The sequence below is a fragment of the Syngnathus acus genome, chromosome 9 (genome assembly GCF_901709675.1).
Source record: "Syngnathus acus chromosome 9, fSynAcu1.2, whole genome shotgun sequence".
NCBI lineage: Eukaryota > Metazoa > Chordata > Actinopteri > Syngnathiformes > Syngnathidae > Syngnathus > Syngnathus acus.
Genome location: NC_051094.1, coordinates 10819306 through 10843032, shown reverse-complemented (window position 1 = coordinate 10843032; position 23727 = coordinate 10819306). Strand labels below are relative to the sequence as shown.

The 23727-nt window shown below is 40.3% G+C and overlaps 2 protein-coding genes across 3 annotated transcripts; both read right to left on the bottom strand.

The window, feature by feature from the left end:
* Window positions 1-2201: 2201 nt before the first annotated feature.
* On the bottom strand, window positions 2202-16797 carry mfsd3 (major facilitator superfamily domain containing 3). 2 transcript variants are annotated; one of them, XM_037257739.1, is made up of 6 exons: window positions 16672-16797; window positions 15415-16206; window positions 8878-9025; window positions 6978-7078; window positions 5796-5905; window positions 2202-4178 (listed from the first exon to the last, which is right to left on the bottom strand). In XM_037257739.1, the coding sequence occupies exons 2-6, from the start codon at window positions 16112-16114 to the stop codon at window positions 3972-3974; spliced, it is 1266 nt and encodes a 421-aa protein (XP_037113634.1). In that variant the 5' UTR covers window positions 16115-16206; window positions 16672-16797; the 3' UTR covers window positions 2202-3971. The 2 variants fall into 2 exon arrangements, with proteins under 2 accessions (XP_037113634.1, XP_037113633.1); XM_037257738.1 differs by having other exon boundaries at window positions 16559-16717.
* A 548-nt stretch (window positions 16798-17345) lies between these two features.
* On the bottom strand, window positions 17346-22898 carry anxa1a (annexin A1a). Its single transcript, XM_037257747.1, has 12 exons — window positions 22743-22898; window positions 22200-22280; window positions 21413-21503; window positions 21060-21154; window positions 20190-20303; window positions 19865-19955; window positions 19328-19407; window positions 18397-18541; window positions 18220-18315; window positions 18063-18121; window positions 17870-17992; window positions 17346-17770 (listed from the first exon to the last, which is right to left on the bottom strand). The coding sequence occupies exons 2-12, from the start codon at window positions 22257-22259 to the stop codon at window positions 17711-17713; spliced, it is 1014 nt and encodes a 337-aa protein (XP_037113642.1). The 5' UTR covers window positions 22260-22280; window positions 22743-22898; the 3' UTR covers window positions 17346-17710.
* Between the last annotated feature and the right edge of the window lie 829 nt (window positions 22899-23727).

The following is a 23727-nucleotide window of genomic DNA, read 5'->3' as shown; positions in this document are numbered from 1 at the left end:
ATGTGTGGTGGGACTTCAAGGATACAGGGATCTAGAAAGGACAGAGTCTGAGCCCAAAGACAGAAACAGACCAGAAATAAGTGAGTCAGGCTCAACACCATATGAGCTGGCAGCTTGTCATATTCCAGCCCATCATTGGGGGACTTGATAGCAGAATCTGTTTGACCACAAAGCAGCTTCCATTACTTCAAATACACAAACATACTTGAAATGATCTCAAAAGTTTATGTTTCCTTCCAGAAAGCAGAAATCAAGGGGTATTGGAGGCTCTAGTAAATACGTCGAGTCAATATGTTAGTATTAAACATTAGAATCGATTTAAAGTAATTTTTGATTTGAAGATCAAATCATTTCACTTTGAAATTAACTTGAACTGTCTTTTGGAGAGGTGTATACTGCTAATAATTTTCTGCTTAATGAGGAAAAGAAAGAAATGCAATCGGATTGGAGACGATTATCTAGAAATTGTAATGGTGTAAAACAGTATAATGGCAAAAAAAAAAAAAAACATGTTTTGGTCATGAAACCTTATCATCCACAACCCATGTGTGATGAAAGTTAGTTGGCAATGTGAAGAAAGAAAACGACAAAGCTGAGAGCAGTTGAGCTTGAGAGTGAAGATGGAGAAAGGTATCCATCATTCATTCTGCAAATAAACAAAATGTAAACACCGTTGAAGGAAGCATGGAACCTGACGCTGCTGATGGCTCCTCCGCCTGCTCACTCAAGTTTCCCAGAAGGCCATTCTGCAGCCATAGGACAAAAGGAGTGCAAAAAGCCAACACCTCTCTCCCGCTCGGGCGCAGACACACAAAAGGGGAAGTGAAAGCGATACAACACCTTTGTTTGCTGAGATTAAAACATGTTGCTTTTTCTGCCACCCCCCTCCATCTTTGCTCCTCGGTTCTCCTTCCGCTTTCTCCCACAGGTAAGTTGGAGAACTGTCAAATAATACTTCCCAATCTTGGAAGACCATAAAATAAGCCCCGTGTTTGCGTTCAATTTTTTTGGTGTCATTGTTTTGATGTGATCATGTGTTTGTGAGGTAAGGATCCATGAATCAGTCTTGGCAGAGAGTTAATGTCACAAAGTTCAGTTGGTAAGGTCTCCTGTTTGATGCCAGTGGATGAAAGCGAAGATCTCTTGACATAAAATAATACTGACTGACTATTATGATAGGGAGTGGACAATGCCTTGTGTAATATTTGAACAAAATTTTCACTGAATAACGGTTGGGTCAATAGTAACTTTTACAATTGTGATATGACATCATGCACATCAAATCTATTGATGCTAACCTTGGTGGGGGTGGTGGCCTTCGAAGATGCATCTTCTCCATGGGGGATATCTGTCAACCTGGCAACCACAGTGGGAGGTCACACTCTCATCAGCCCTAGTATCCCACCCACTTTAGAATTGAAATTAGAAATTATTTGGCCAAAGTTGCTACAATTTGAGGGGGATTTTTTTTTTTCTACAGTAGTTCTTGCAAGCTTTCTTTAATCTTGCAAAATGCGTTACTCAACATTTATTTTTGTAACTGAGATTAGAAATTATTTGGCCAAAGTTGCTACAATTTGAGGTGGATTTTTTTTTTTCTACAGTAGTTCTTGCAAGCTTTCTTTCATCTTGCAAAATGCATTACTCAACATTTATTTTGGTAACAAACAGAATTGCAGTTGTACATTTTCTTGTTACTGCTGGAAAACACACTTAACCTGCTTTATTAAACAGGCCTGTTTACTAAATTAGTGCAGTGACGAAAGTAAAAGCCCTTGTTCGGAGAGCCCTCACCCTCAGGACCTGCATCATCCATCCATCCATCTCGCTATACAAACACAACTGCAGTATAATGAGACTTGGTGAGAAGGTCTAAAGTGGAGGTGCATTGAGGGGCCGTGTAAGCCGGCCTAATCCCCCTTTAGAGCATTTGTTGTGTCATTAGAGCTGCATGGGACGTGGATACTGTGACACAGGACCTATTCATCCTTATAGCCCTCAGCCAGCCACAGTGCAGAGTCTATAGTCTTCTGTTCACACCGGCTATGAGCAATGTTGTATATTCAAAGCAAGACTTCTCCCCTGAATACCGCCCAGGAACCCCCGCCCCCGAGAGTAGAAAATGCCATTGATAACAGGCAAATTTTAGAAAGCACGCATAGACACAAACACACACACACACACACAAAAGACTACAGACCTGCAATTGACCCAGCAGCTTTATTTTTAGTGCAAATCTCACAGTAGTTGAGATAAGAGATGTGCTTTGCCACAGGTGATTTAGTCAGATGACGACAACTGAACTACACCAGTAATTAATATGTCAAGTGTGACATCGATGGAGTATGAGAGCCACAATGAAAAAAAACTACATCTACAGTGTAGGGAGTCCTGATCCGAACACCCAACCTTAGAACTAACTGTGATGCGAATGTGCTAACCATTCGAGCACCTTGCAGCCCTGTCATATATTGAGTAGATTTTATTTCTTATTTGTTAAAAACGCCTCTGGATTATAAAAGAACAAACCCGGCCATTGCAGTTGTAGTTTTTGTAGATTTTGACTGTATTCACATTTCATCATATGATTGTTTTCCCTTGTAATTGTGACAATTTCTCTGTATATTTCTTTTCAGTGTGGATCTAATACTCATTCGTAGACATTTGATTTTTAGAAGCACGTGTTTGTCTTAATGAATGCTGGCTTTACTCAAGACTAACTTTCATATTATACATTCAATTGCATTTGTTTTAGAATCTATTGAGGAAAACATCTGACTTGACCAGGATTGCTTGTATACAGTGTCGTGGAGAGTAACAGTATATGTGATAGGACATACAGTACTTTACAGTGCACACTATTTCTGAAACGTATTCACAAATACAAAATATTGTAGTATTGTATGTGGCACTGATCTTTCAAGTTTCAAAGAACAGGCTTATTGCAATTAATTTTCACGTTTCATTTCTTCCCATTGGAAAACCGAGACAAAATGGCACCATGCAGCATATAAGGCTGAGCTTTGCTACGGGAGGAAGCTTATACAGCATTTAAAGAGCACTACTGCTAACCTATGAGGGCCCATTATGATTCCTCAACCTCCTCTTCTAAAAGCAATGCTCCTTTTTAACATCATCTCGGCAATTTACAAAACTCTGCTGGATAGTTGCTGCTTTGTTGATTAATACTATTGTGCGTCTATTAAGACTAAATCTTAAGCACAGCGGCAAGAGTTTATATTTTGTGCGTCCTACCATACGTTGTTGATACGAGGTAGTACTCATGCGTCTCAGTTCAATCTGTAAACCATAGAATTCACGAGAATGAAATTTCTCCATATACATTGTACGTACGGTAAGCATCTGAAGATTAGCTTGTGATATTGCTTTTGTGTAAAGTTCTTATTGGATTAAGAACATTCAAATGGATGGCATGATTAAAAACAGCTTTAATGTGCTAAATCTCAAGTGTCAGCACAGTGAGCAACGTGGGAATACATGCCACCCATCACGCATCAAAATGGATGCTGTTCCATTTTATCGCACTACAACAAATTTTAAGACTTAAAACTCATTAATTGTAAAGATTTTTTTTAAGAGGAATTGAAATCCTAATTTCTTAGTGCTTTGTAGCACACCTAATATATGATCATATAGGATCATTCTCTTGAGCTTATTTTTAGTATAAGGTTGTTTAGATGCTCACAGCAAAGTTATGTTAAGACTTTACGTGCTCCTTTTAATATCCACACAAACACAGGTACGCAACCAAGGAGCTTTTTTTGCACACTCATGTGGCACTATTTTTACCTTAACTGCAAAGTATTACAGTCCAGGCAGGAAATGCATTTGTGTGCACACTGTGTGTGGACGTGCATCTTTTTTATGGCAGAGCAGCAGAGGGTATAATTGAAGATACCTGTATATGTGTGGACTTCTAGCCTAAGATTTTATAGTCTGGAGCTTGATATTCATTTGGGCTGCTCTTTGAGTTGGTGTTCCCTGAGAGCACCAGTAAAAGTGGCCGTCCACACGTGCAATGCTGTCCCAGCGGAGAGGGTAAGGAAGAAGAGGAAGGCAACTTGGAAGCCGAAGCAATCCACCACACCCCCGGCCAAAGCGCTGAACATCAGCTTTCCCAACACTTCCAGAGTTGCCAAGAAACTGTAGTGGGTCGCCTAAAATATTGGGTCAAGATGAGAGCAAAATGTATACCGTAAGTAGGGAGAGGAAAAATACATTGATCAAGATCAAACAATTGAGGATCTTTTTTTAAAAATCGGAGTCATTTACTAATTGTAAAAGAAAGCGACAAATTATTTAGTTATTACAATGATTGTTAGTTGTAGTCACACACACAAAGTTGTCAATGACAAATGTGACATTTATTTCAAGTTGTTAGTAAGATGATTACAAAACGTAGTACAAAGGGAGCGACAATGGATAAAAAAGCACCAAGGGAAGAGAGTGAGATCATGGACTGCGATGATGGACGGAAGCCAACTAAGAAAAGGATCTGATCTTAGCCTTGAGGCTTTCAGGATGGAGTGCGAATAACAGATATTACCTAATCTCTTACAGTTTTCCCTTTCTTTCCAAGCGCTCTGCAGTTAGCAAAACCCTTCTAAGGGCAGAATACCAATAAATATCGAGCAGTTTCTTCCACATATTTCATTAGAGAATACACTTGAAATGCTGTACCACATAGGCCTATTGTAAATAGGGGTATTGTTCTATTATCATAATAAAACACATCAGCCATAGTAGAGCAGTTCCATCCATCACCACTTTATCACAGCAAAGGAGATCATGAAGAGACTTGTGATGAGTGACGGTGGTGAGCTTAGAGTGACCAAGCACACCGAGGAGCCTGTGTGACCACATCTAAGTGGCGTTCCTTTATTCCAAGCAACTTGTTTCACAGATTTGGTTTCTTTCTCCTGGGGATCATTAACAGGCACTCACACGATCAGCTTTCAGTCATTGAATAGGTGTACCTTGAAAAACACGCACATACTGTACTTCCATGTGCACGGCCAGCAAAAGCTTTCCCTTTACTGTGTGCATGCACACACACAAGGTCGCGCGAAAAAAGCAGTGTGTGTCATGAGAACCTTTTAAAAGTATAAATTTGTGTTTTTGTTTTTTTTTCTTGCAATCCTTCTGCCAGCAAAAGGGGCTGTGATTTTTCCCCCCTTTTTAATTCTGCCTTTCTTCTGCACTTAAAGCAATTAAAATGATAATTTGTCACCTTGAGATTGACTGAGTGAATGGCTGCGCTATGACAAGGATCACCTCCAGGCAATGATGGCCCAGTTACGACGGGGACAAAAGGAGTTATGTCAAAGAGGAGAAGACGAAAGAGAAGCGGGAAAAAGTCAGAATGGAAAAGAGAGCACTTAAAGGACCAGAGAATGACAAAGAAATGGAGTGAGGTGGTTTGAAGGGGAGGGGGACTCTTCCAGTGAGGAGGGAGACAAAAACAGAACGGGCGGGGTGGCGGGGTCAAAGAGAAAGGAAGTACTGAATAGAAATTGGGTCTGCTCAGATTTTTTGAAATTTTCCAGGTGGAAAGAGCTGATGACAAGTGACAGGGGGTGCGCTGCTGTCAGGGAGCTATTGCCTGACTACCTCCCTTTAGTTGTTGCAGGAAGTCACCTAACATCCCAAAGCAGCACAATTAAACTGACATCGACGATGTGCGGGTAAAGTGCAAAGAAACAAAGAAGAGATCAAATTGTCGACTGGAGATGAACTCACACTTAAGGGGAAAAAAAATCGGGTGCGACTCTTACCTGAATGCTCTCCTCAGCCCTTTGGGTGCAATGCATCATGGTAGTGAAAGTGAGCGTGGTGATCAGACCACCCAGGAAGTGTTGCACGCTCATACTCAAAACGGCCATACCTGACGGAGACAACATTTACAAAGTGGCAAGGCAACTACAGAAAGATCATCTTTAGCCCGCCCGTGTTTGTGACGACACCTCTCGCCGAACTTAAAACACGCTGCTGAAAACTATCTTCTCGCTGCCGACGTTCTTCCCCCCCCCACCCCCTGATTTGTCCCCAAAACACATGTAGTGTATCCTCCAAGGGAAAGCGCAGAGAGGTGTCGGTGAGAAACACAGAGGAACCACAGAGCTGATCTGTCACTGCTCCTGCGAATGCTGAATTATTCACTGAAGCTGCCAGAGTTTGTGCACAATAAGACTCTTCAATCACACAAGACACACACACACACACAACAATCAGACTGGAGCCGTGGAAGTAGAAGGTTATCATGTAATATTGAAAATTCAGAAACTGAATGTTTTCCCCTTTTCTTTTCTTTCTGGTTCCATTTTCCCAGATTTTTTTTTTTCTTTTTGGCTTTAAAGAGCGGGGGGAGGCCTTCACTTCAGTCTGAGAGGCTGAAATGAGGAACAGAGAACTTGCGGAGAAGAATGGCGCTCATCTGATTCCCAAATGCTTTGAGATGAACTGCGCGACTCAATCACGTGTCATTCAGGCAATAACGACTGAATGGCTCTCTGGAGACAGAACACCAACCTCCTTTGAATAATGTATATGACTTTTATTTTTCTTATACTACTTATGTTTGTCCTATAGACGTTTATTACCATCATATTTTACATTGTGCCCCTTGGAAGGAATTAATATCAACATTAGTGTTGCATAAAACTATTTTAAACTTGAATTCATTTGAGACTCAACTTATCTATTGTGTTATATAAGAGGTTTTTTATTTGGATGTAACCAAAAAAAAAAAAGAAAGAAAGAAAATGGGGGTAAAACATTCGTGTCATCATTTTTCCCATCATTCTACATGTTCTTAAATGCACCACAGATACTCCGGAACGACACAACATCCAATTTAAAGGTTGGAAGCCAACCAGAGAGAACTAAGGTGACACAATTAGCGTCAACCCTTTTTTTTTCTCAAGCACGGGCAAAAACATTTGACTGTATTGTCTCACCTTTCATGAGTGGCGATGGTTCCAGCACCGTGAGTAAGGAGCTCTGGAAGACCATGCTGATGGTCCGCAAGACAAACACACGTCGCATCAGCGCGCCGATGCTAAGGAGAGACAAATAAATGATGCAGAGATCAGGAAATGTTTTTTTTGCTTTGTCTTGACAGTGACAAGACATTCTCGGTTTCTCTCCGTGTCTTACATACACACAGGAATGCACATACACACGCACGTGCAAGCACACACACGGTTGCTTAAGTAAACAAGTCCCCAGACACTAATTGAGTCGCTGTTAGAGCAAGAAAATCATCCCCCTGTGGTTTTGGTTCATGACGTAATCAATAAGCTAACGAGAACCCCAGCATGGGGACGATAATTAATCACTGTTAATATACACACACAAACACGCATGCACATGAACCCACACTGCTTTTTGACATCAAGGATTAACAGTGCCAATCACTCAGGGGATACCTGCCACTCAAACAGACAGTGTGTGTGTGTGTGTTGGTGTATGCGTGATGATCTAAGGGAGAGAAAAAACATCTAGGATGTCAGTAAATATCATTTTATATGGCATCAAATAAAATTAAGTCACTTGTATGGCCTGTCAGACCTTGTTGGCAGTTAAATCATTTATTGCATTTGGGGATATCTTAACGCTCTCAAAAACAATTGTTTGACTTTAACCAAACTCTATGCACAAAGTAGGGAGATTATATTCTTTAATATAATTGCATATTGTTTCATTTAAATCTGGTTAATATTTAACTGTGTTAAACAGTTTTTACTCCCATCAAAACTGTCAATGTGTAAATACAGTTAAATGTATGGTCATGTATAACATGGTCAATATACCAATGTCTGTTATATATGAGCCAAATACTCCAAAAGTTGCTCCTCTTTTTGTGTCCGGCAACTTCAAATTGCTTCCTAATGGGACATCTTTCAATCACACAGTCAGTGAGATTCAGCCCAACTCTGTGTTGACCACACGCTATCATGAACATTGAACAGGTTTAAGACTTGTAATTGTCCGTGACAACCTTTATCAGAGCAAATCAGTGAAGAAAAACAGTCCACACCACAGGATAATCGCTCAGGTCAATCCTTCTAATGTCCAAGAATTGGAACTTTCCAAACGCCAACAACGAGGGAGGAAAAACTCTCAAATTTGGCCTCTATGTTGGCAAGCATATTCAAAATGAAGATAAACATTGTGTGTGTGTGCGCGCCCTGAAGAGTTTGTGTGTATTTGCACATGTACACATATGTTTGTGGGCGTAATTTGCCACTCATGCTGTTCCCACACCACACGGGGGGTCTCCCGGAGTTCTCCAACAAGGCTATGTTTACTTAAATTACAGAACATACTGAGCCAGTATGCGCATACACACACACACACACACACACACACGTACACACACACACACACACAGGAGAGCATCATAGAAATTGTAGTGAAACAGGCAGCAGGCACCGGAGTGAGTTGTGTCCTCGAAAAAAAGTTAAGAACAAAATGATAAAGAGGGTGATTTTGACAGTCATGACAGGACCCTGCACTTCGCCAAACAGAACCACCATCACTGTTGTATCGCTAGTGCTACATTTCTGCTCTTCATGAACATTTTTGTCTTCCAGGACAAGTTATTTCTTTCAAAGGACAACTCATCCGGTTTTATGTGTACATTTACATGTAACGCAAAGCGCCCTGACATTCGGAAATGCAAAATAAAAAAATCATATGAAATTAGATTATGAAATTAAAACCAATCCACACAGAATAACTATTTTGCTGCAATGAATACATTTAGGTACAAGGAGCGTGTGGTCTTGCACTTCAAGCGAAATACAAATGAGCTCTGTCTTGATAGCAAGTGACACATATGCTGAGGAAGGTTACCTGAACTGAGCAAGCAGTAAGCCTCCCAGTGATGAGCCACAGATGGAGAAGCCCATGGCGATGACGCCGTTCCAGAAGCCCAGCTCCCTGGCGCTCATGTGGTGATCCAGCAGAAACAAGGGAAACATGGTGACTGCACCTTGCTCGCCTGTACACAAGGAAATTAAGGGTGCGGGGAGGATGTTGTGGATGGACAAATAGAAAAAAAACAACTTTAGATTCAGTTGACTACTGAATAATAAACACGTTTCAATATTTAAATGTTTTAAGAACACGAAACATGTAAACCACCTCCATAAAGAGTCAGTCAGTTGCAATGAGAATGTTATTCCAAGTTGTTAAGCCTGAACAAAACAAGAGATGATGACTACAGAATCGCATACACCGAACCGGCATGCGGTGCACCTCGGCCTATTCCTGGAAAGTGTCAATAATAGATGGCTGACAAGAAAAAGAATACCCTCAGTCACTATCAAACAGAGGCCTAGCACTTTTCCGAACGCACCAAAAGGATAACACAACAAAACCCCCAGAACTTCCAAGATGACGCAGACATCAGACAGACCTTTCAGTCAAAATAAAAAGTTTCTGTCAGGCAGTCACACTTCTGTGTGGTGTTGAGTGCGGGGGTAATGTTCTGCTGAACATTACAGTAAAATATTCAGTGGTGCCGACTACACGCCATTATTATATTAATGGAGACTGACTTCAGAAAGACAGTGGGACCAAGGAGCTGCATGAGTGACAGCTTGGCTCCCAGGTTGCTGTCAAAGACGCACAACAGAACCAGCGACTCGCTCACTCAGTCAGCCAGGAGACAAACAAAAATAGAGAAAGAGGAAGAGAGACACATGAAACAGACTGCACGGGGAAAAAAAAATCTGAGACGCTCCCAATGATCGGGAGCGCAGGAACAGAGTGAGTGTGTCACAGCTTGAACAGTGGTGTGACGAACCAACAAAAAGAAATGTGGAGAAGGAAATGTGGATTTGTTGTGCTGCTAACATGTGTCTTTCTTAGACTTCTGTCACTCATCTTTCCCTGCTGGCAGTTTACACACTTATTATAGCCGGTAGTCACTATATACAAACACTGTGGGGGGTCAAACACTGTGCAGAGGCAATTTTAAAAGTAATCGTTTGATTAAGGACTAAGTTAATCCTTTGGGGGAAATGTCATGTGACATTATTTGGTTTAACAAAATAATGATAAAACAAAAGAATGAGAATAAAGTTGGGTTTTCTGATATTAAGCAAATACAAGATCCTAGTGGCTATATATTTTTGAAACTGATTCCGTTGCTGGTGCACTTTTGGTTTCCCCAAACTACAAGGAAGTGTTTGCAAATGTCTTGTTTTAATAAAAAATAAAGATAATCAGTCTGTCTTTATGAACTACAAACATTAAAGAAAAAATACTGTTGATAGGCTGACATTGGAGGACATGGACAAATTTAAGTTCAATTTTAAATTCTTGCTAAACGATTACTCGATTCTAGTTGTCGATTAATTTGATTAAATCGTTTAGTTGCTGATTAATTGTTTAAAGTTGAGAGGGCACACTATTTACCATTCCTTGGAGTGGGAAATTGGCTACATGATACAAATGTGCTAAAATAATTACAAATCAGGAGGTAGGCATTTGTTTTTTCAATTCATCGGTCCAACGTTGATCACACTAAGTGTTAACTAGCAGTCATTCTCATAATGTCAGGGTTGTTTACACGTGCTCCTCTACATGTTTGTCTGTTGTTGAGCTCAGGGCTTCCATAGACCCGCATTCAACTAATTATTTCTTTAAAAGATGTGGGTTGGGGGGTGTGCTGACAAACACACCCGTGCTGATTATTCCATTCTATTAATATTCTCAAAGCAACGATTGTCCATTTCAGCAGGGATTTCATTAGATGTGCAAAGATTAAACAAACAGAGCAGAGGCGAAAGAAAAGGGGGAAAGGACAGAATCAATGAGGAGGCAACAAAAATAGGGTGGCAGGAAAAAAGAAATAAAGTCATCGCGATGAATAAAATGAGAGAAACAATGGGAACAAAAGATGAATGTAGGTGGGGGGGCAACAAAGAAGCTGATAGAAAGCAGGAAATGACAATCATGATGCATTTATTTCCGCCAAATGTGAGTTAAATATGACTAGCGAGAAAGGAGAGCAGTCAGAGATGGAGACAGTTAGCGACAAAGCAAGAGCGGAGGTGGGGGTCGAGGGGCACAACAACACACATATTGTTACGAGGTTAGTGAGGAGGAAACAGAGGAGGATGTCAGGCTCAAAGAAACTGTACTGTTTGTGTTTACATTAGAGACAGATGCCACAAAAATATACTGAGAGTGACAAAACTCTTTAATATTAAAAAGGGAAGTGACACACAGATTGAGGCGAGTGTATTGAAACGCTTTGTCCGAGTGACATTATTAGAGTTTAAAGCTTTTGACACCATTGGTCACAATGTACTGCATATAGTACAGTATAACAATGAATGGTTGATTTCCAAAGACAATTTGAGATATGGACTCATTAGACAGCGTTTGTGTGAGTTGCTGATATAGAGTATGACATCAGTTAGGTTCTTTTTTTTACCTTGACTAGTTTTGCCAACAGTCTTTTTTTTTTTTTTTTTTTGCTCCTGTCGCTGCTTTTTTCTGGCATCAAATTTTGCATTGAGCATGATGGATGAATTAATATTTGGAAAAAAAAAATTCATTCATTAGTCTGAAGATTAAATATTTTGTAGATTATTTAAGTGAGTAAAGGTTGGGAAGGGTTGAGGTTATGTAAAATAGTAATTTGGTGTCCTAATATTATTGTCTTAATTAAATGGCATAACTTACAATTTAAGACCTGCGGTGGATCAGAACATGAATACATCAATTCTGTAGTCGTCAAGGTGCCATTAACTGTCTGGTGTATTTGCTCAACTAACAGACCGATTTTTATAACACGTTACATATTATTGAGACCCGGTGAGCCCCCTGCAGTTTATTTTGAGAGCTCAAAGTCAATACACATTCACCAGTCACCAAACCAGAAAAAGAACAGTTTTATAACACATAAATGGTGCATACAGGAGGTATGGTGCATACAGGAGGTGAAGCGCTTCCTGCGATTAGTTCGATTGGTGTTCATAACAGAAATCATTTTCTGAGAGCACGTGTTCCACCACAGAGCCCATATAACTCTGAGATTGTTACAGAATCACCTTTTACGGAAACCCTGCTTACCTAATAAAAAGGCTGACAAAAAAAAAAAAAAACACGACACCAAACCTTTATCCCATGTGTTGTGACATGAGATGCGCGCACATGTTTTTACAATATACTGTTTATATGTCATGCATGGGGGTTGGGTGTGGAGAGGGATCAGGGTAGGATCAAGGCGAGATGAGGGTGAGAGGTCGGCGGGGACAGTGAGGTCAAATTCTCAGGTCCATGTTGTAGCTAAGGTTAAAAAGGCTGCAGAGATTGCTGAGGACACTCTGTCACTCAGCACAGGAATTTCTCAGAGCTTTGGAAACAAAGCATTTTACAACCTGGGCAAAAATCATTTTCAAAATATTCTACGTATATTAGTTTGAGGAATAACTATCGGTACAGATGTCATGGAGTTCTTCTAACTCGCAAATGTATTTTCACAGACCAAGCATGGTGCATTTTGAAAAAGGCGCTGTTGTGGGTGCGAACACAGCCGATCCAAGCGGCTCCTCTCATTCCTCTTGTCATTTGTGAGACGTGTGCTGACAGTCCTTGACATAGTGGAAGAAGACACTGATTTGCTTCAGTTCTGCCGCAGATTGAGGAGGTGCACAAAGTACATTTGTAAAGAAGTGCAAGTCGACCTCTATGAGAGGATGATATAAACAGTATAAAAAGACATCACAGTTCTGCTAAGTGGGAACTTGGAGACCCTCTTTCACCTGAATCAACACTTGCATTTAGTTTGTTCCCAATGCAGGGAAACAAAAATTGGCAGATTGTTTAAACTGGTATGAACCTAGTAATAACCGCAATTTTGGTCAATAATGCATCTTGAAGAAAGTGGTTAAAATGTAACTGCGCACACTATCTACTCCCAAAACTGCAGATAAGACATATTGTGTAAATATATATAAATACAGCTTCAACATTCAATTGCAGAAAAATAAAATAGAGAGGCAAGCCCTGAAAAACACAGCATTGCTGCATTTGTGGGGGGCCAACACAATCAATAACCGCCACTCGAGTGTTCATTGAATAAGAAAAGTGTTTTCTTGTGGCATTCAAATAAAACTGTTTTTATTCTATGCAATATGGTCAATGAAGTAAGGACGAGATGCACCAACAAAGTTCAACATTCAACTTCAACATTGCCAAATGTGTTTATTTCTATGCTCATGTTGTTCTGTCCCTCTCAGGGCACCATGTGGTGCTTGTTCATTAATTCATCCCTTCCATCAGCCTTCCATCCCTGCAAGTCCTTTTGCCTTCTGGAAAATATCCTCCTGTCGCCATAAGTTCATCTCCTCCCCCACAAGCATCCGCTCCGAAAACATGTCTGTGGAAACAGTCCAGGGTGGACGCTAATACCGAGTTGATGCCATTTCTAGGAAGATTTGCCCACTTCATTCAGACCACAAATTTAATTTTGGGGGGGGGGGTCACTATTCAATGGTGCTGAACACGTGCGCTTAACTGGGTGAGGGGCCGTGTACAATTCTGCACGGGTGGCCACTCAATGGCAGGGCACGTATAGACAAATAACCATCAAGCCAAATTCACTTTTATAAAGTCAGGAAAAAAAAAGATAAGCTTATATAGTTTTTGTTTGTTTCCCTTGTCACTGATGCCAAGATGCCCATGACATGGCTGTAGTTACTGATAACCAAGAGGTTACACATTCACATTCAATGGCAACCAAACTCAAGAGTTCATTAGGCAGAGATGAGAAAAAGGGGCATCGTCTCGTATTTGTGTGCCAACAAAGACGATTGGGGGGTGATGGGGGGGGTCCAGACTGGGAGATCACCGGTCTCACACAAACATACGCCCACATCGCTTCAACAAAAACAAAACTGTCTTTAACTAGAAATAACATTGCAGCACCGAGGCCCAAACTATTACCTATAAAACATTGCTTTTACAGGCAAAGGTGAGGAGGAAACTTTAAGGTTGAGCAATGCAAACAAGTGATATCGATGTCAATAAATCAGCAATGCAAAGTAGTAACGATGAAAACAGCTAAATTAGAAGCGGCTGATTGCACCCATGGGCTCGGGAGACAGAGAGAGTGCTTTAGGGTGGGGGTTTGCTCCCGAGACAGATTAGGGGCTCCAGCCAGCCTTATATTCTGTCTAGTAGTGTCGTCTGTTGAGGCTCATCCGATTATGGAACACTCTCTCAAAAACACACATATGACTTCAAAACAAAAGGCCAAAGCATTCTAACGTGTGTATAAGTGAATGCTATGTAAATGGACACATACAATTACATTTCCACCACCCACACTCAAACACGCAGTAGAATGAAGCGCTCCAGCTTTTCAGTTTAGGAACGGCATGAAACAAAGATACTGTAATCCTTCCGTAATCCCTCTTTTGCTTCTAAAGTTATATACTTTTTCACCCACACACACTGACTGAAATGATCATAAACTTTCTTAAATTTCATTTCCCCCCCAGAACTATGTTGCTGACAAAAAAATTACCTACATACAAACACATGCTCACAGCTGTATTGTTTTGCAGTGAGAATACATTTACTTCATTTAAATCCATACATCCTAATTCAAACTCCTGACCAGTGAGGCGGGTTCTTTCAGCCACTACTTTTTCCTGTGCGATACCAAGACTATCATTTTATAGACACGCCAACAGTGACATCTAGCGGTGGGTTTTATCCATGCATACTTCCAAAGGAATAAAAAAAAGTACATTGCCTGGGATTCACAAGCCCAGTCAGTGTACGTCTCTGTTGTGCATTGTTTAAGTCAGAAAATATGTGTGCGTTTGTAAGGAGACTCACTTTCACACCGAATAAAACAAAATTATAACTCTTTAAAATACGTTTGTATTGATGATTACAACAATACACACTATAAATACATATTCGACTTTGTTGTCATTTATCTATCCAATACACTCATCGGACACTTTTTGGGTACACACATGCAATCTACAATCTAACTCCTCTTGTACTGAAAAATGTATTTATCGAAAAATGTGTTTATCAACATGATAGGGACAGGTTTCTTGGTATGCATGGTAAAAAAACATCACAGTCTGATTGTAAAATTTTAAGAAGAAATATGACATAACTTGCTTTAGCAGGTCTCAAAGGATGTTGAGGTGGGCCACATATGGGCCCCTGGGTCTTGACTTTGACATATATGAGCTATACAAGAAACCGCCGAAACATGTCAGGTAATGCACCTAAAATAATTTGTTTGATATAAAAGAACCAGTGAAGTGATTAAAAAGGAAAAACAAGATGAACTTAGTACAACTATATGAGCTATATGTGCACATGTGCTTGTTCAAACATCAAACTCACCCAATTTGTATGTGAGTACATAGAGAACGGTCCAAGCGGTGCCTGGGACAGCCAGCAACTTCCTCCATACCCTCCATGGCATCAAAGCATCAACTCCCTGTCCTCCTCTTCTGCTGCCATCTGCCTGTTGGCTCCTCAGAGAATCCTCATCCAACACAGGAGCCCCCCACACAAACAGGGCCACGCCTGCATACACGAACGTCAGCAGCATAAACATCCAGCTCCACCCGGCCACGTCAATCACAGCCAGCAGTCCGCCTCCAGCGAACACCGATCCAGCTTTATAGCCCACAACCTGAGCTGTGTTGCCCAGCCCAAGCTCCCCGCGACCTTTCAACAGACCAACTGCCGCTCCATCCACTGCAATATCTTGAACAGAGGCCAGGGTATTCATGGCGAGCAGGGTTCCTGCTACTCCCCAGATGTGCATCTCCGGAGCCAGAGCAGAACTGGTGAGACATGTCAGTGCCAGTCCAGAGACCGTTGCCACCAGCCAACGCCGCTTGGTGCCAATCCTGTCTACCAAAGGGGCCCAAAGCACCTTGAGAACCCATGGGAAATAGAGGATCTTGGTGAAGCCAATACGTGTCAGGGAATGGCCAGCACCACGCAGGTAGATGGGAAGCAGGGAAGATTGGAGGCCGTATGGAATGCCCTGGACAAAGTACAGCAGGCCCAAGAAGACTAATTTGTCATTCATGATCTTGCTCCAAGCGTGCAGTGGTCCATAGGTCAGGTTGTAGTCATCGTTTAGACTCCGGAGGAGCAGATAAAAAGGCCGACTCAAATAACCTGAAATTGTAAAATCGTATGACATTCAAGGTTAATAACGCAAACATTTTCATTGAGCCATGCTGCAAGACTTAATATAGTGTGACATTCAAGTCCATCTACCAGCCCTGGTCATCAGAATATCGCTAACGGTAGCCACAGAAACCATGCATGCATGACAATGCGTGGAATACTGATGTCATGCTGTGTTATTTTATTCAAATCATGTTTAGTTCATGCTAGCAATTTTACTTCGCTTTATTTGCGTATGCTAACTTGTTAAAACCATCTGTGACATTGCCTTAGCTACAATTAGCTTGTATTCTGGCAAGCTCCGTCAGCCAAGCGAATGGCTTTAAAACACACACGTCACCTTCGTGAACTCTTCCGGACGCTCTTTTTTGTTGTTGGTTAGTTAATTACGAATCCGAGAGTAGATCGATCTTACTGACAACATAAAAGTTGGTTAGCCTAGCGCTAGCTCACCGTCGTCCCCGCTCTCGGATTGTCATGTTTACATCGGTGCTCGTCAAGGTTGCCAGGTACGAAAAGGATAACTCCCCTTCTGGTGTTATCAAACGAGAGAAGTTTATCAAACCTGGCAACCCTTTAATTCTGTTGACCTGTAAATAAATAAATTCGAACGTTATTTTTTTATTTTTTATTTATGTTGTCAGACTTGGAGCGTAATCACGGTTTAAAAGTAATATTTAATATTTCTAGTTATATCTTTCTCCTTTTGGTTAATTATTTAACTTTCAATATTGTCTTTTCACAACTATTTTGGTTTCAAGTCTTTGTTTTTCTCTGGTCTTAAAATGTGTACGTTATTTTTCTATTTTTATCATCTTTCAGAAGCCATTTTTGTGTCATTTGGATTATTGCATTGGTTTCTAAAGTTTTTTTGTTGCGTTTTTTTTTTTTCTCCCCGAAATATAGTGACTCTTTATAGTACTTTTTTTGTTTTATGGACTATATTGTCTGTCAAAGCACTTTGCAAACAAGCTTTTAATGGTACTTTTTAAACAATGTTACAATGGTTATTTTTGTTTTTTTTCAATGTATACGTTGTGTGTTGCAATAGTACTTTTTTAATATGGTTTATTTGTGTCTGGAAATGTATAGTAACTCAAAGTTGATGTGACATTTAAAAGTTGACAGACTACAGAAAAAAAATGCTTTTATTTGCAGAAGCTCCTTCGGTTGCACAGTTATACAGTATAATTGTCACGTGGAAAAGATATTTCAGTTGCAGCGTTGCATTAACTGATCTCCTTTCTTTCAAGCACCTATTATGTCAGTCAACACGTTTTGGCTAACTCATATCCATAGTGAGTGTAGAATTAATTTCTTAAAGGGATCATATTGTATCTGCTAAGCAAATGCTGAGATGGAATAGTAAGTCTTCTCTCGTTGATGTTAATATTTGTTTTAATATCATTTTACACAGCTGGATTTGGAGACGAGCCTTTAGTTAAATGGCCTTGTCAGCGACTATATGAGAGCTCAGTCAGTAGCTGAGAAATCAGTTCTCACTCCCACAGAGAGCCAGCAGAATCTTCTCATAGTCTCCTTTAGTATCATCCTGGAAGAAAAAGAAACCAGAGTTTTATTTTTCTAACTTCTGGATTATCTGGTAACTATGTATACGTGACATGTAGAAGAACTCTACTCTGTTTCTCACCAAAATATCCTGATAGAGTGTCTTGCCATATTTCTTCTTGTACTCAGCCTTGATTAGTTTCAAATCTTTTTCAGAGCGGCTCACCATAATACGGGTAAGGATGTTTTTGCGGGTTCCAGATCCCTAAAAGACAAAAAAGCCTGAGCAGACGGTACAAAATCCCCTGTATGATCATATTCTGTGCATACAACACCTTCATGGCCAAGTAGAGCTTCTCCGCAAAGAAAGCAGGCCTGCTCCCAGCACACTTCACTAGAATGATTGAAATGGACCAGATGTACTTTACATTATATTTATGACCAATGTGTTTTTGGGGTGATGAGGTTTAAAGCATAGGATTTTTCCTTTACCTAATGTTGTGAGGCAATTCTCAATGTCACCCTTCATCTCCAGGTCAATTGCTTTGGCCACATCCACTTTACTGTACTTTGAGTACCTCTGAAACACTGAAAAATAAGAGGGAGGAGTCATGTGAGGCATGCGCAAAAAGGACAGACACTGCAGGGGAGGGCAACGAGCTAGCTGACCTTCACGGAGATGAGGGGCACTCCTGACAGTAAGGATTTCAATGAAAATGGAGCTGTCTTTGCCTTTCATTCCCTCTCCAGCTTCATATAGAGCCCTGGCATCGCTGTCGATCAACTGTTCACACACTCCCTCCGTGCGGTTGGCCTGTGAGAGAAACATTATGGCGATCATCATTCTTCAAATTAAAGTGTCAAACAAGGATAAGACACAGTGTCACATAGATGACAATCCTTTTTCTGGATAAAATTTCCCTGTTATGGTTATCAATGGCGGTGGATGTGATGATGTAAATGTTTTAAATAAATGTATTATGGGAACATTATCCAGGATGTAAAGAGTGTTTGTCACATTCTGAATCGTTCCTACCTCTGGCAAGCTTACAAGGAAACATCTTTATGCAAGATGATTTTTGGCTAATGCCTTCAGGAGGATCATGTCCCTACCCAGATCCTGTAGTGGTATTACAATGTTTACAATTCATTCCCTGTGTGCGCACAGAATAAGTATGCTTTATGTGTGCGTTTTTTTTTTTTTTGCAAACATGTCCTTGTTTTATATTTTCTATTGGCCTGAAATAAAAAAATATATATATTAATAAAACAGTGATGCCTTTACCTTTACACAGAAAGGAGCAACATATAAATAAAGGATGACTCAAGTGTTATGGTGATTCTTTTTGAAACCTAAAACTTGGATTATAAAAACATAGTTTAAATTCATAATTGCTATACTAACGTTTTGTAAATATTTGTATGTGATGGATTTATTTTAAGAACCCCGGACATTGTGGCAGCTACAATGGAGGAGTGGTATGTTGCCTTAACCTAAGACTACTCTGCAGCTGTGAAAGACAGAGTGAACAAAATCCGCCTCAAACATCCTGTAAGAAAATAAAGACTGGGTTCACATGGAATCACGCACACACTGTACCTTGCAGAGTGACATCAGTGCATTCCTGAAGTCTCCGCTGGTGTCAGATCTGACGTCTTCCTCCAGGTCCTTTTTGTATTCTTAACAGCCATAACACAAACATTTCAAGCATGTCTTGTATTTCAACATCACCCATATGTTACAGTGCTTTTGTTTGTTTTGTTAGTTGTTTTAGTTTTTGCATAGTCCTGCTAATTATAGCAAGCTTACTATTTACATTAATGTTGAAGTCCTACTTCTTCCCACTCTTTTTCAGATGTGTAAAGTCCCACCCCTGCTCCACATGTGCTTTATATTGTATCTTGTTTGTACCAAGTTTGATGCAAAGTCATAATTTACATGACTTTCACTTTGATTTATTGTTTACATATTTGAAACAAATAAAAAATAAAAATCATTCAATGTTTTAGATTTAGTAGAAATGTCAAAATGACCGCTATGAAAAAAATAATAACCGTACAACTACAAACTGTGGTGGCCTAATACTTTTACACAGATCTTTCCGGATGAAATATAAGATTCCCGCTTGGCACACACCTTCTTTGTAGGCCTTCTTTATATTCAAAATCTCCGTGTTGGTTCGAGAGGCCAAAATCTCAACAAGGGTGTCTTCATCTGTTCCCAAACCCTGAGACAGAGAATCAAATAGGAAAGGGTTAATTCAGTGCATGAGCAGCCTTTCATAACACCTTTTACTAGCCCAATGGGAAAAACCAAAAAGAATACATGGAAATGGGCGGAGCGCTATAACAAATGACTGAGCTACAAACTTAAATCAGTGTTGACCTCTAAAGTGCAACAGCAGTTCCCTTTGGCTCATGAGCATGAGAGGAAGGGAATGGTGCAATGAGTGCACATGTACCTTCATGGCCAGTTTCAGCTGCTGGGCATCATATTGGGCCGGTGTTTTCAGCAGAGCCATGACCACATCCTCCAAATCTCCCTTTAACGCCTTCTTCAGTGCCACCTCCAGAGGCTTTAAAGGAATAATACATATTTTATATAATGTAAAGTATTTTGCATGAACAGAGTGGGTTATTAAAACACTGAATGACTTTCAGGATAAATTGCACATGTCGGAGTAGTTAAAATTCAACATACTTTCTTCTTTCCTTAAAGTATTTTTGTAAAGCAGAAACTCTACTTCTAATCAGTTAGACTGCATTACATAGGCTACTTTATTTATCTAATAACTGTTACGCAATAGTTTTGTTTTTTTTCCCCTCAGTTTGTCAGAGAGACTTTTGCCTGAGGCTCTGTCACATGACTCTGTTTTACCAATTCAATGTAACCACTAATGACGTCTGACTCCATTTCACCAATCGTGTTGAGCCAGGCAGCCACTTGACTGCCACAGTTTATGCAGCCACACACAGAAGGAGCGATTTCAAAGTGACAAATTTACGTGAAGTATTGCAAAGACAACAGAGGGCACAATGGCGTGCGGACAGACGAGGCACGCCCCTGGCCTTACATTCAATACATGTTTGCCTAAAAAGAACTACTGTATGTCATGCATTGCCATCTGTCTGCCTAAAATGTCCACAATATAATATTTTCTCTAATACCATATTTGTTTTAGTTAAACCGATATTTTGGGCAATATCTAAATTTACACATTCGCAATGCTCAAAAAAAAGTTTAGTTATTTGATTAGATTTTTCACTGAACTTGGGGAGTTATTCCAAGAGCTACATTTTTTTACATACGAGTTGTGAATACCCTTTCCTACCTTCCCACTGGAATGCTGGTAAGCTTCTTTAATCTGTTGCCTCTGCTCATTGTTCCTCTTCACCAGTATTTCAATGATGGTATTCTCATCCACACCTGCATGAAATGACAATGTGAAATAGACCTACAATTTATGCTATAACGCATCCGAGTGCCACAGATATGTATTCAAACTTTAAAAAAAAAAAAAAAGAAAATGGCAGAAAATAGCTGTTGGCTCAGGCAGAGATGTACTTGTGAGTGCTACCAGCAGGGGGTGTTAAGTTACTTGGGGCGGCTCCTTTTTTTCCCCATGATGTCACGATTGAGAAGTTGGCAAGCCTTCCTCAGAGTCCTTATGCATTTTGAGATCACCTTTTGCCTTGATGGCTTGGTCCAAGACAGCTGCATCACCACTGGCGCTGAAGTTTGGTGAAGCCTTCACTGTCCCTTCGTTCTTCAGGACCTGAGCGATAACGCAGATTAGTCTTTAGTGCTAGTGTTCGGTAAATATTGACCTATCATCACACCATTGTGTGCATGACTGTGCATTCTTTCACCTCGTTTCATTTTACACCCCATCTTTTCATGCAAGTTAATTTATTAAGTCAATGAACAATAACAAAAAAAGATACTATGACATGTTATGCTCATCCTCAACAAGAGTTGTGCAAAACAAAACAAAGGCCAAAAACAAGCCTTTTAACATGGTGAATAAGTTAGGTCATGAACATCCTTGTACTGAACAAGAAGAGCTTAACACAAGAACAACCTTGTGCAACCCTTGAAGCAGAGGATTGGTGAGCAAGAAGAGTTTAGATAGGGAGGGGCTCAAATTCCTGTTTCGTTGAGTCACACAAGGCAATGAAATACTGCTTTTACTGAGTTTTGAGGAGTAAAAAGAATCACCATTCGCCATACTCCCTTTGTTTTACGTAATAGTCATGCAAGCTGCCACGGTCCTACCCCTCTTCTGTTTCTAAACTTTTAAACTTTACACTCATTCGCTCTTCTCCTTGCTATCATTTAATGTTCCCTCCTCTTTCCTTTTCTCCGAACCCTGCCAGGAAAACTTTCCACCCAGCATACCACAGGAAGAGAAAAAAAGGGAACAAACATAGTAGTTGGCCTTAGCAACTGGAACAGAACCACAGTAACTTACTGACTCATCGGGCATGCCCAGATAGACTGTCTGCATCATGAACTCCTTGATGAAAGACATGGCGGGGCTGGCTGAAGGACACTGTCAGATGAGGACATAGAAAGGTGTAAATATATTTGAGGAACAAAAAGGAAACACGAGTCCAAAAATTACATTGACAGGCAATAAGGGAATTACGATTTTAAAACTGCCTTCCGAAACTATGATTTTGTGGTTTTCCATGATGGCAAGCATGCAGAGGCTGCCTGCCTGGCCACACCCACGATTACCACTAACACGGATGTATCTCGTGAGCTGTGTGTGCATATATCACACAATGTCGTGCATTATTTACCAGCGTAATCTCAACTCACTTTCCATTGCTTCTATATGCGTAACGGTGAACAAACATTTCCGGCCACACCCACATCAATTGTACTTCAACGCCGCGGAAGAAATAACTTTAATCGAGTACTGCAAGCTGAAAGCTTTTGCGCATTTAAATGTCACAGAGAGAAGCGCGACAGCATTCTTGAGATTGTTTATTTTAGTAACAAGACTTACCGTGAGGCTGGAGAGACGTTTACGTGGGAGTGAGCTTTGCAGGGGCGGTAGTCGGGTAGAGGGAGTTCATTTATACTCATGACAAACTCCACCTAGAACCGAGCCCGGCCCATACTCCCCTCCTTAGTTGGACTTTAACACCGCCTGCTTCCCATCCTTGAGCTGAGCTTCAAGGGAAAAAAAAAAAGAAAAACTCAAATGAAATGGTGACCAAGTTATAGCTCCTCCTTATACTGTTTGTGCGTTTATTCAATGCACTCTTTGTTATTATTATGAAATATATCATATAAAAATATTTATAATATAAAAAAATATTATTTTCCTTTCAAAAAATAGAAATACGTAAAGATATGGATATAATACAAAGATATATACATAATAGTGGTAGTTTCTATGCTCTTGATCCTCACTAAAGTGAATTGTCTTACTAGGCCAAAGACAGTCCCGGTACATATATTAAGGATGACAAATGGCTTCCTATCGTTTAGGACAGCACAAAATCACACTGAGTGGTTTTTAATGATTCCCCTGTCATTTAGCTGAACAAGATTATTCAGTTAAAGTCTCAAAATACACACAAAAAGCACTATTATCTTTGTGAAATTACACTTTTTTTTATACATTGTAGAATTTGGTCTCATTACATTCAACACTCAATGTAATCGTACTGTGTGTTTCTGGGAAAGACGTAATGCGAAAGTTATTGTGTAACTTTCTGACAGTTTTGTCATAAAAATACCATTCCACTACTAGCTGATTTCTGCAATCATGTGTTTTGTAAAACGCAACATCAGATGATTTGACGTATCGCAGCTTTGTGCTGACAGTCACAAAGACCAACAAACGTCGATATGTTGTAATGAATTTTCTCCTGGTGCGGCATGTCATCATTGCAACACATTAAGGAGAGGCATGATGTCCTAACACACTCAACACTGATGAACACATACTGTTGACTGTATCCTTCCAGGGTCATCACTATGTC

Bases quoted from the DNA above. Each gene is read 5' to 3' on its own strand.
- mfsd3 (XM_037257739.1), bottom strand. From the start codon at position 16,114: ATGAATGACAAATTAGTCTTCTTGGGCCTGCTGTACTTTGTCCAGGGC. The intron at 7,079-8,877 runs GTAACCTTCCTC...GTCTCTCCTTAG, and splicing joins TTACTGCTTGCTCAGTTCAG to CATCGGCGCGCTGATGCGAC. The intron at 4,179-5,795 runs GTAAGAGTCGCA...CCAATATTTTAG, and splicing joins GGGCTGAGGAGAGCATTCAG to GCGACCCACTACAGTTTCTT.
- anxa1a (XM_037257747.1), bottom strand. From the start codon at position 22,259: ATGTCTTTCATCAAGGAGTTCATGATGCAGACAGTCTATCTGGGCATG. The intron at 20,304-21,059 runs GTAGGAAAGGGT...ATTCCTTTAAAG, and splicing joins ACCAGCATTCCAGTGGGAAG to CCTCTGGAGGTGGCACTGAA. The intron at 17,993-18,062 runs GTGTTGTATGCA...TTTGTCTTTTAG, and splicing joins AGCTCTACTTGGCCATGAAG to GGATCTGGAACCCGCAAAAA.